General features: G+C 54.9%; 1 protein-coding gene across 3 annotated transcripts in view; it reads left to right on the top strand.

The window, feature by feature from the left end:
• The window catches only part of SDK2 (sidekick cell adhesion molecule 2), a 330,648-nt gene that overhangs the window by 306,874 nt on the left and 12,435 nt on the right, over window positions 1–11,339 (top strand). For 2 of the 3 annotated variants that reach the window (XM_017884897.1, XM_017884896.1), the window contains 5 exons: window positions 659–762; window positions 4,315–4,375; window positions 6,059–6,199; window positions 6,464–6,602; window positions 8,116–8,242. In XM_017884897.1, the coding sequence (XP_017740386.1) occupies window positions 659–762; window positions 4,315–4,375; window positions 6,059–6,199; window positions 6,464–6,602; window positions 8,116–8,242 (572 nt within the window). Of the gene's footprint in view, window positions 1–658; window positions 824–2,499; window positions 2,641–2,903; window positions 3,043–4,314; window positions 4,376–6,058; window positions 6,200–6,463; window positions 6,603–8,115; window positions 8,243–11,339 lie in introns of all 3 variants that reach the window. The other variant, XM_017884898.1, reaches the window with a different exon arrangement.

Genomic DNA, 11,339 nt, shown 5'->3' with positions numbered 1-11,339 from the left:
TCAGGTTTCCAACCGTTTTTAATGATGTGGAAGACAGAATCCATAGTGTTCTGCCTGCACAAGTGCTAACTTGTTGAGCCTGTTTCTCTGGACAGTGGTACTGTCATTGGTTGTGACAGTACTTTCTGCACAGTACATATCTTTTAATGTAGTACAGATATTTTAATAAAAAGAATAAAAGAGATGCTCCAAAAGGTGTCTTTTTTTTGAGACTGAGTCTTGCTCTGTTGCCCAGGCCAGAATGCGGTGGCGTGATCTCAGCTCATTGCAACTTCCGTCTCCCAGGTTCAAGCGATTCCCCTGCCTCAGCCTCCCCAGTAGCTGGGATTACAGGCCTGTGCCACCACACCAAGCTAATTTTTGTATTTTTAGTAGAGACAAGGTTTCACCATGTTGGCCAGGCTGGTCTCGAACTCCTAACCTCAGGTGATCCACCCGCCTCGGCCTCTCAAAGTGCTGGAATTACAGGCGCAAGCCACAATGCTTCGTGCAAAAGGTGTCTTTTTCAGAAACTTCGAGGGAGGACCAAGGCCTGCAATTCCGTGTAGAGCAAGACAGATCCAACAGGCCCAGCCCTCAGGGAACATAGGACGGGGCTGGGAGCGGCATTTGGGGCTCCCCCTCATCTCCCAGGGCCTCCCTCTCTGTGCTCCTGCAGACGAGGGACTATGGGACATCCTCATCAAAGACATCCCCAAGGAGGTGAGCTCCTACACGTTCAGCATGGACATCCTGAAACCGGGCGTGAGCTATGACTTCCGGGTCATCGCGGTCAACGACTACGGCTTCGGCACCCCCAGCAGCCCCTCCCAGTCTGTGCCAGGTACCAGCCTCGGGGCTGAGGGAGTAGGGGAGCCCCACAGCAGAGCCTGCAGGCTGACGCGGGGCAGGGGGGAAGGAGGAGAGGCATCAGGTCACCAGGAGTGTGTGGCGGAAACCAAAACGCATTGTCCCCTCGGGGCTGTGAAGAGGCAAGTCCTGGTGCCCAGGCCTGGGTCAGCCCTCAAGGCCAGAGGACACTAGGGGCCTTGATCTTGGGGCTCCCTTTCAAGGACTCCAGAAGCCCCAGGTAGGGGCAGAGCAGAGGGCCCAAAATGCAAACTTCCATGCGCTCATCACCCAGGATGTTCAGGGGCTCCAGGCCATAACTGTCTTTCCATGGAAACCTCCAGCCCCAACATGGCAGGGTCAGCAGCTGCAGAGCAGTAGTGACACAGGCGGGCCTTAGGCCTGACTGGGCAGTACCCGGGTGCAGCAGGGTCACCACCCCTCCCGTTTTCCTCCCCTCATTCTTCCTGTCTGGCATGTCTTAGAGCGCACAAAGGGCTCTGCTATCTAAACCCATGACCCAAAATGTTATTGCTAACCACTCTGAATACAAAGGCCCCTTCCCCAAGCAGAAGCACAACTCAAAGGAACCCAGCCTCCTCCCTGTGCCACACATTGCCCACACTGAGAGAATGAAATCTTTTACCCACATTGGTAAAACCAAATCCTGGGACAGAAGTGCTTCAAGGCTGAAACAGAGAGCCCACCCCTTGTCCACACAGCATGAGTAGTCCTGGCTGGGTGCAGAAAGCACAGTCTAAGGGTTTTGAAAGAAGGGAGCTCTACCTGGAAGAGACATCTTAAAGACCCTCTCACCATGCTCTGGATCGTGTAAATCTTTCACCTTTTACTAAAGAACCCCTGTGTCCATCCTGCCAGTTCCCGCTGCCTTCTGTCACCAGCAAAATTTCACTCCAAACAGAACCTCCGGAAATGCTCTTTCAGCCTCTTGCAGGCCAGAGAAGCACCTTTCCCCGTGAGATTGAGGTCTGCTTATCAAGATAGCCCCTAGACAAGTACAAAACAAAAAAAGAAAAGGGGCTGGGAATGGTGGCTCATGTCTGTAATCCCAGCACTTTCGGAGGCTGAGGCAGGTGGATCACCTGAGGTCAGGAGTTCGAGACCAGCCTGGCCAACATGGTGAAACCCCATCTACTAAAATACAAAATTAGCCAGATGTGGTGGCAGGCGCCTGTAATCGCAGTTACTTGGGAGGCTGAGGTAGGAAAATTGCTTGAACCCAGGAGGTGGAGGTTGCAGTGAGCCAAGGTCATGCCATTGCACTCCAGCGTGGGAAACAAGAGTGAAACTCTGTCTCAAAAGAAAAAAGAAAAGAAAAGAAAAAAAGAAAAGGAAAAGTAGCCAACACACTGCCACTCTCCCCTCCTGTCCCTGGCAAACATCACTAATCAATCTTAGCACTCTTTCCTGTTGAGCCAGGTAGCCACCTCAGAACTCATCTGACATCACCCCTCCAGGGAGCCCTTTACCGACTGATCAGAGTGGGTACTTGAGGTGAAACTATCCTCACAGAGGTTTTCCCTCATTCAGAGGTCACAGACCCTGCCTTCCCATAGATTGTGAGCATTTGGTAGGGTTCCAACCGGAGCAGGAGATTTGGAGGGAGGAGGGGCTGAGCACCCTATATACCTGACCCCATCCATGCTGCAGCCCAGAAAGCCAACCCCTTCTACGAGGAGTGGTGGTTCTTGGTGGTCATCGCCCTGGTCGGCCTCATCTTCATTCTGCTTCTGGTCTTCGTGCTCATCATCCGGGGCCAGAGCAAGAAGTACGCCAAGAAGACAGACTCGGGTGAGTAAGCTGGCACCAGCCGTGCTGGCTGGACTTGACTTTTACATATCTCCCTTTTGGCCAGGACAGGGGTGATCAGGTCCCTCTCCTGGCAGCACGTCTCCTCTGGTGGGTGGGAAGCCTAGGGTTTCTACACACAATCTCAACCTCTTATTTTGGTCTCAACTCTACCAAGAGAAAGAGGGGATAACCCAGCCAGGTGGGAAGTGGTATGGGAGAGGGGAGGCCACAGTCCAAAGGGTGTCAATCTCCCCTGACTTCAGGGAACAGTGCCAAGTCTGGAGCCCTAGGCCACAGCGAGATGATGAGCTTAGATGAAAGCAGCTTCCCTGCCCTGGAACTCAACAACAGGCGGCTCTCCGTCAAGAATTCTTTCTGCCGAAAGAACGGCCTGTACACCAGGTACTGGGCCCTCTGCGGGGTGGGGGGCCAGGCCCAGCAGTGCCCAGGTGGAGAGAATGCTGGGGAGGGCCATAGAGCAGGCAGTGCTTACCTGGCCATACCTTGTCCTGGGAAACGCCATTCAAGCCCCAGGGCTGGGAACGGTCAGCAGAAAGACCGGTGAGGCCCAAGTAGGACAACTAGGGGCCTGTCCAGTCCCCACCATGCCCAGGCACAACCTGGGGTAAGGGCGCACTGGGGAGAAATTTACAAGGAGGTAGCTACTAAGAGTTCCTGACAGTGACAGCAGAATGCAAATAACTGGCAAAATGTTGCAAACCAGCCTACTGCTGTTCAGAGCCAACTGCCAGGGAAACGGCCCTGGAGATCGTCACTTGCCCCAAAGGCAAGACAGGCCTAGCCAACGCAGACCCGAGCAAATACACCTTAGCGAAGGACGCCTGAGCACCTCCATTATCGCTATGTCCTACCGTCTTCCTCCCCATCTGGGAAACCCTCTCCCCGAGTCCTTATTTCTGCCTATTTAAGGACAACCTCCCATCCCCATCAGCCTCAAAGGGCAGCATCTGAAAGCAGCCCATGAGGACAGGACCAGGCTGGTGGCGTGAGTACAGCTCCTGTTTTCTCCTGACTTCTTCCTAACCCCAGCCCCTCCTAGTCCCTACTCCTTATGGCCACTGGGCTGCTCATTTCCAAGGGTAGGAGCAGCTGCCAGGGCCCACCTGACCCTCCCCTGATGTGTGGCGGTTTTCTGTTCCCCGAGCTCAAGAAAGACTGGGCCAGAGGGCTCCTGTCTCTGGCCTCAGCCCCTATTGGCATTCCCAGCTCACTGGAGGCGGCAGTCAGGCGGAGTCCAGCCTCTCTCAGGAGCTCACAAAGCTTCCCTCTGTCTCTGTCTTAGAGGGACCAAGCTATGTGTGTGTTCATCTAGAGGATGGAGGGAGGGGCTCCCAAAGCCGAGCTCTTATCCTCTGCCAAATCCAGCCTTCCAAAGAAAGAGCTGTTTGAGGCCCCTCAGCAGGCCCAGCCAGGCCCAGCATGACCACAGCAGCCCCGCCAGGCTGGCTCCGGGGCCCTGCCACATGTAACAAGGGGCATTTCACACATGGCCTCACCTTCACCTGCCCTTCCCAGCCTCTCCTACCCACAGTGCACACATATCCAGGCCACTGTGTGCCCCAAAGCCACTGGGTGTACACAAAATCCCATTTGCACCAAAGCAACCCCAGGATGTGGGGTNTCCTGAAACCGGGCGTGAGCTATGACTTCCGGGTCATCGCGGTCAACGACTACGGCTTCGGCACCCCCAGCAGCCCCTCCCAGTCTGTGCCAGGTACCAGCCTCGGGGCTGAGGGAGTAGGGGAGCCCCACAGCAGAGCCTGCAGGCTGACGCGGGGCAGGGGGGAAGGAGGAGAGGCATCAGGTCACCAGGAGTGTGTGGCGGAAACCAAAACGCATTGTCCCCTCGGGGCTGTGAAGAGGCAAGTCCTGGTGCCCAGGCCTGGGTCAGCCCTCAAGGCCAGAGGACACTAGGGGCCTTGATCTTGGGGCTCCCTTTCAAGGACTCCAGAAGCCCCAGGTAGGGGCAGAGCAGAGGGCCCAAAATGCAAACTTCCATGCGCTCATCACCCAGGATGTTCAGGGGCTCCAGGCCATAACTGTCTTTCCATGGAAACCTCCAGCCCCAACATGGCAGGGTCAGCAGCTGCAGAGCAGTAGTGACACAGGCGGGCCTTAGGCCTGACTGGGCAGTACCCGGGTGCAGCAGGGTCACCACCCCTCCCGTTTTCCTCCCCTCATTCTTCCTGTCTGGCATGTCTTAGAGCGCACAAAGGGCTCTGCTATCTAAACCCATGACCCAAAATGTTATTGCTAACCACTCTGAATACAAAGGCCCCTTCCCCCAAGCAGAAGCACAACTCAAAGGAACCCAGCCTCCTCCCTGTGCCACACATTGCCCACACTGAGAGAATGAAATCTTTTACCCACATTGGTAAAACCAAATCCTGGGACAGAAGTGCTTCAAGGCTGAAACAGAGAGCCCACCCCTTGTCCACACAGCATGAGTAGTCCTGGCTGGGTGCAGAAAGCACAGTCTAAGGGTTTTGAAAGAAGGGAGCTCTACCTGGAAGAGACATCTTAAAGACCCTCTCACCATGCTCTGGATCGTGTAAATCTTTCACCTTTTACTAAAGAACCCCTGTGTCCATCCTGCCAGTTCCCGCTGCCTTCTGTCACCAGCAAAAATTTCACTCCAAACAGAACCTCCGGAAATGCTCTTTCAGCCTCTTGCAGGCCAGAGAAGCACCTTTCCCCGTGAGATTGAGGTCTGCTTATCAAGATAGCCCCTAGACAAGTACAAAACAAAAAAAGAAAAGGGGCTGGGAATGGTGGCTCATGTCTGTAATCCCAGCACTTTCGGAGGCTGAGGCAGGTGGATCACCTGAGGTCAGGAGTTCGAGACCAGCCTGGCCAACATGGTGAAACCCCATCTACTAAAAATACAAAAATTAGCCAGATGTGGTGGCAGGCGCCTGTAATCGCAGTTACTTGGGAGGCTGAGGTAGGAAAATTGCTTGAACCCAGGAGGTGGAGGTTGCAGTGAGCCAAGGTCATGCCATTGCACTCCAGCGTGGGAAACAAGAGTGAAACTCTGTCTCAAAAAGAAAAAAGAAAAGAAAAGAAAAAAAGAAAAAGGAAAAGTAGCCAACACACTGCCACTCTCCCCTCCTGTCCCTGGCAAACATCACTAATCAATCTTAGCACTCTTTCCTGTTGAGCCAGGTAGCCACCTCAGAACTCATCTGACATCACCCCTCCAGGGAGCCCTTTACCGACTGATCAGAGTGGGTACTTGAGGTGAAACTATCCTCACAGAGGTTTTCCCTCATTCAGAGGTCACAGACCCTGCCTTCCCATAGATTGTGAGCATTTGGTAGGGTTCCAACCGGAGCAGGAGATTTGGAGGGAGGAGGGGGCTGAGCACCCTATATACCTGACCCCATCCATGCTGCAGCCCAGAAAGCCAACCCCTTCTACGAGGAGTGGTGGTTCTTGGTGGTCATCGCCCTGGTCGGCCTCATCTTCATTCTGCTTCTGGTCTTCGTGCTCATCATCCGGGGCCAGAGCAAGAAGTACGCCAAGAAGACAGACTCGGGTGAGTAAGCTGGCACCAGCCGTGCTGGCTGGACTTGACTTTTACATATCTCCCTTTTGGCCAGGACAGGGGTGATCAGGTCCCTCTCCTGGCAGCACGTCTCCTCTGGTGGGTGGGAAGCCTAGGGTTTCTACACACAATCTCAACCTCTTATTTTGGTCTCAACTCTACCAAGAGAAAGAGGGGATAACCCAGCCAGGTGGGAAGTGGTATGGGAGAGGGGAGGCCACAGTCCAAAGGGTGTCAATCTCCCCCTGACTTCAGGGAACAGTGCCAAGTCTGGAGCCCTAGGCCACAGCGAGATGATGAGCTTAGATGAAAGCAGCTTCCCTGCCCTGGAACTCAACAACAGGCGGCTCTCCGTCAAGAATTCTTTCTGCCGAAAGAACGGCCTGTACACCAGGTACTGGGCCCTCTGCGGGGGTGGGGGGCCAGGCCCAGCAGTGCCCAGGTGGAGAGAATGCTGGGGAGGGCCATAGAGCAGGCAGTGCTTACCTGGCCATACCTTGTCCTGGGAAACGCCATTCAAGCCCCAGGGCTGGGAACGGTCAGCAGAAAGACCGGTGAGGCCCAAGTAGGACAACTAGGGGCCTGTCCAGTCCCCACCATGCCCAGGCACAACCTGGGGGTAAGGGCGCACTGGGGAGAAATTTACAAGGAGGTAGCTACTAAGAGTTCCTGACAGTGACAGCAGAATGCAAATAACTGGCAAAATGTTGCAAACCAGCCTACTGCTGTTCAGAGCCAACTGCCAGGGAAACGGCCCTGGAGATCGTCACTTGCCCCAAAGGCAAGACAGGCCTAGCCAACGCAGACCCGAGCAAATACACCTTAGCGAAGGACGCCTGAGCACCTCCATTATCGCTATGTCCTACCGTCTTCCTCCCCATCTGGGAAACCCTCTCCCCGAGTCCTTATTTCTGCCTATTTAAGGACAACCTCCCATCCCCATCAGCCTCAAAGGGCAGCATCTGAAAGCAGCCCATGAGGACAGGACCAGGCTGGTGGCGTGAGTACAGCTCCTGTTTTCTCCTGACTTCTTCCTAACCCCAGCCCCCTCCTAGTCCCTACTCCTTATGGCCACTGGGCTGCTCATTTCCAAGGGTAGGAGCAGCTGCCAGGGCCCACCTGACCCTCCCCTGATGTGTGGCGGTTTTCTGTTCCCCCGAGCTCAAGAAAGACTGGGCCAGAGGGCTCCTGTCTCTGGCCTCAGCCCCTATTGGCATTCCCAGCTCACTGGAGGCGGCAGTCAGGCGGAGTCCAGCCTCTCTCAGGAGCTCACAAAGCTTCCCTCTGTCTCTGTCTTAGAGGGACCAAGCTATGTGTGTGTTCATCTAGAGGATGGAGGGAGGGGCTCCCAAAGCCGAGCTCTTATCCTCTGCCAAATCCAGCCTTCCAAAGAAAGAGCTGTTTGAGGCCCCCTCAGCAGGCCCAGCCAGGCCCAGCATGACCACAGCAGCCCCGCCAGGCTGGCTCCGGGGCCCTGCCACATGTAACAAGGGGGCATTTCACACATGGCCTCACCTTCACCTGCCCTTCCCAGCCTCTCCTACCCACAGTGCACACATATCCAGGCCACTGTGTGCCCCCAAAGCCACTGGGTGTACACAAAAATCCCATTTGCACCAAAGCAACCCCAGGATGTGGGGTCCTGAACCCAGCCACAGTGACATCCCCCCTACATTCACCCTGCATGTTGCCATGACAGCATTAGCCTGGCACCCCATTTTTCCCTCTTTGCCCTCCTCCAGGTTCCTATCTCCCAGGCCCAGGCTCCTGGAAGGCAGACCCAGGAAGGAGGAGGAGCACAGGGTGGCAGGGATCCATGCCCCCCAGGCCCCGCTGTGGTCTCCCTAGGCCAGGGCAGGCTGCTCTGAGTGAGTGCACCTCTCAGCCCCACTCCCCACTCTCTCCAGGTCTCCCCCCAGGCCCAGCCCGGGCAGCCTGCACTACTCGGATGAGGATGTCACCAAGTACAATGACCTCATCCCTGCAGAGAGCAGCAGCCTGACCGAGAAGCCCTCAGAAATCTCCGACTCTCAGGTGAGGGCAGGAGGGCCAGGTGTCCTGCGGAGGGGAGGGAGCAGCGCCTCCCAGAGTGGGGCAGTGAAGGTAGATGGGCTTTCTTCCTTTCCTTCATGGGGCAGTAAAGACTAAAGGGCCCAAGAAACCACCCTGAAGTCATATATGGGCCATTTGTCCCCTCCCAAGTTCTGCTCAAAGTTTGCAGCCAGTGCTAATGGGGTCCCGGGAACCTTGATCATAGGGGGTCCCCCAAAGATCATGGCCCTCTCTACTTTCAGGGGTCACCCCACAGGCTCAGTTACTCATTAGGTCTGGCCTGCAAGGGAGCATGCTGAAGGTGTCGGAGAGGGAGACTCTGGGGAGAAGGTTGACACACAGCCCTGCATTCCAGGCCAGAGACCTGGAAAAATGCTCAGCTTCACTACTCATGGATCAAAACAAGCTTCAGAAACAGAGGGCTGGGTGTCCCGGAGCCCTGAGGATGAGAAGCAGTGTAGACCAGGGAGATGTTAAGCTTTGGAGCTTTGGACCTGAGTGTGAATCCTGGCTTTGCTGCCCGTGACCTGGGATGTCCTGGATATGCCAAGTAACCTTTCTAAGCCTCAGTTTCCCCATCTGTGGAACAGGCAGGGGTGATAATAGGCTCTGTCCTGAGGCCGTGGGGAGGATCTGCTGACATTAGACACAGATGAACTCAGCGTAGAGCCAGGCACACGGCAACCATTCTGTAAATGTCAGCTTTTATATCAAGAGGGGGGTCAGTGCCTCTGGAAGACAGCGAGCTCAGAGAGCAGACATTAGGTGGGTCACGCAGGGACACCGTGTCCCAGGCTTGTAGGGGAGGGGCTGTGTGTATTCCAACCATGCAGCCTTACAGCTTCCCACCCCCACCCTCTCTGCCTCAGCCAAGCCTAGTGGTTACCGAGGAAAGGGCCACGAAAGGCCACGAAAGGCCACTGTGTCCCACGCCCTGGACCTTTCTGCCCAGGCCTGGGAGAGGAAGTGAAGGAAGAGGTGCCAGCAGGGAGCTGGGCTGCTGGCTTTGCAGGAGGTGCCAGGAAGCCTGGGATCACGTGGTGGGCCCCGTGGGCTCAGGGCCTGTCACTCACTGCTGTTTTGTTCAGCTCCAGGGTTACTGATGGACTTGGCAGAGCCGAGAAGGCTGGACCTAACTCCCTAGCTCAAAGTTGGCAGGGACAGAGACCCCAACTTAGCATGGCTTACCCAGGGACTTATTGTGGGGCACAAAACCCATGTGATCCAAGTTATAAGATTTTTTTGTTGTTAAGACAGGGTCTTGCTCTGGAGTGCAAGTGGTGCAATCTCCGCTCACTGAGACCTCCACCTAGGGTTCAAGCGATTCTCCTGCCTCAGCCTCCTGAGTAGCTGGGATTACAGGCATGCGCCACCACCCCTGACTAATTTTTGTATTTTAGTAGAGATGGGGTTTCACCATGTTAGCCAGGCTGGTCTCAAATGCTTGCTTGACCTCAAGTGTTCCTCAGCCTCGGCCTCCCAAAGTGCTGGGATTACGGGCGTGAACCACTGCGCCCAGCCCCACTATGGTCCTTATGAGGCTTCTTTTTTTTTTTTTTTTTTTTTTTTTTTGAGACGCAGTCTGGTTCTGTCGCCCAGGCTGGAGTGCGGTGGCCAGATCTCAGCTCACTGCAAGCTCCGCCTCCCAGGTTTACGCCATTCTCCTGCCTCCGCCTCCCAAGTAGCTGGGACTACAGGCGCCCGCCTTGTCGCCCGGCTGGTTTTTTTTTTTTTTTTTGTATTCTTTAGTAGAGACAGGGTTTCACCGTATTAGCCAGGATGATCTTGATCTCCTGACCTTGTGATCCGCCTGTCTCGGCCTCCCAAAGTGCTGGGATTACAGGCTTGAGCCACCGCGCCCGGCCATGAGGCTTCTAAAGAAGTCAGTGCTGCTGCCACTCAGCCACGTGAGAAGCAGCTCAGCTACCCATCAGCGTCTGCAATGCGGAGCCCCCACCATTGCGACCTTCAAGTGGGGGCTGATGGGGATGCCACTGGTCATTCTCCTGCCTGTGACAGTTTGTGCAAAGGTACATCCCAGAGGATCAGCAGCTGCACAGGCCAGGGCCCCTCTGTTTCAGCCGCCAGGAAAAATGACTGCCTCTCTTTTCAAGGGCACCCCTTCCCCCAGGTCTTTGTCGAGTGGGTTTTGCATATGCTGCCTGGTTTATATTCTGAGTCAGACCACCCAAAATTCACTCTCCAAAATTGGCGGAAATCTGCCCGGTCGTTTTCCTGTGATATGGTAATAAACAAAGCGTCAGTTTGACTTATAAACAAACACACATGATGCGATGTGAGAAAGGCTATAATTCAGCTGTGGGTGATGGGCTAGAGGAGAGAGGGGCCGGCTCTCCCGTAGAGGGCCCAGAGTGCAGAAGGAGGCACCAGGCAGAGGGCAGGATGCATGCAAAGACTGGAGATTTAAAGGCCCCTGACCTGTTTGATGGAGCTTTAACACTGCAGCATGGCTGGATGGCAACTTCATTTTCAAAAGAAGAGCCAAAGTCTGGTAGAAAAAAAAAAAATAATGTATATACTTAGCACACAAGTAAATCACAATGAAAAAGAAATTCCAAGCCAATGGCACACACTGTCTAATCTTGATCTTCAGTTTTTGCAATATCATGGACAGCCCCTTCAAGTGCATTGCAATGAAATTAAGCACACTTTAAAAAGAAGATACGGCCGGGCGCGGTGGCTCAGGCCTGTAATCCCAGCACTTTGGGAGGCCGAGACGGGCGGATCACGAGGTCAGGAGATCGAGACCAGCCTGGCTAATACGGTGAAACCCCATCTCTACTAAAATACAAAACCTAGCCGGGCGAGGTGGCGGACACCTGTAGTCCCAGCTACTCGGGAGGCTGAGGCAGGAGAATGGCGTGAACCAGGGAGGCGGAGCTTCCATCGAGCTTAGATCCGGCCACAGTTCTCCAGCCTGGGCTACCGAGTGAGACTCCACCTCAAAAAAAATAATAATAACGCTGGGCGCGGTGGCTCACGCCTTTAATCCCAGCACTTTGGGAGGCGGAGACGAGCAGATCACGAGGTCAGGAGATCGAGACCATCCTGGCTAACA

Source organism: Rhinopithecus bieti, unplaced genomic scaffold, assembly GCF_001698545.2.
Source record: "Rhinopithecus bieti isolate Rb0 unplaced genomic scaffold, ASM169854v2 scaffold_13400, whole genome shotgun sequence".
NCBI lineage: Eukaryota > Metazoa > Chordata > Mammalia > Primates > Cercopithecidae > Rhinopithecus > Rhinopithecus bieti.
Note: the sequence above shows the minus strand (reverse complement) of the source record. Positions and strands in the feature narration are given on the sequence as shown.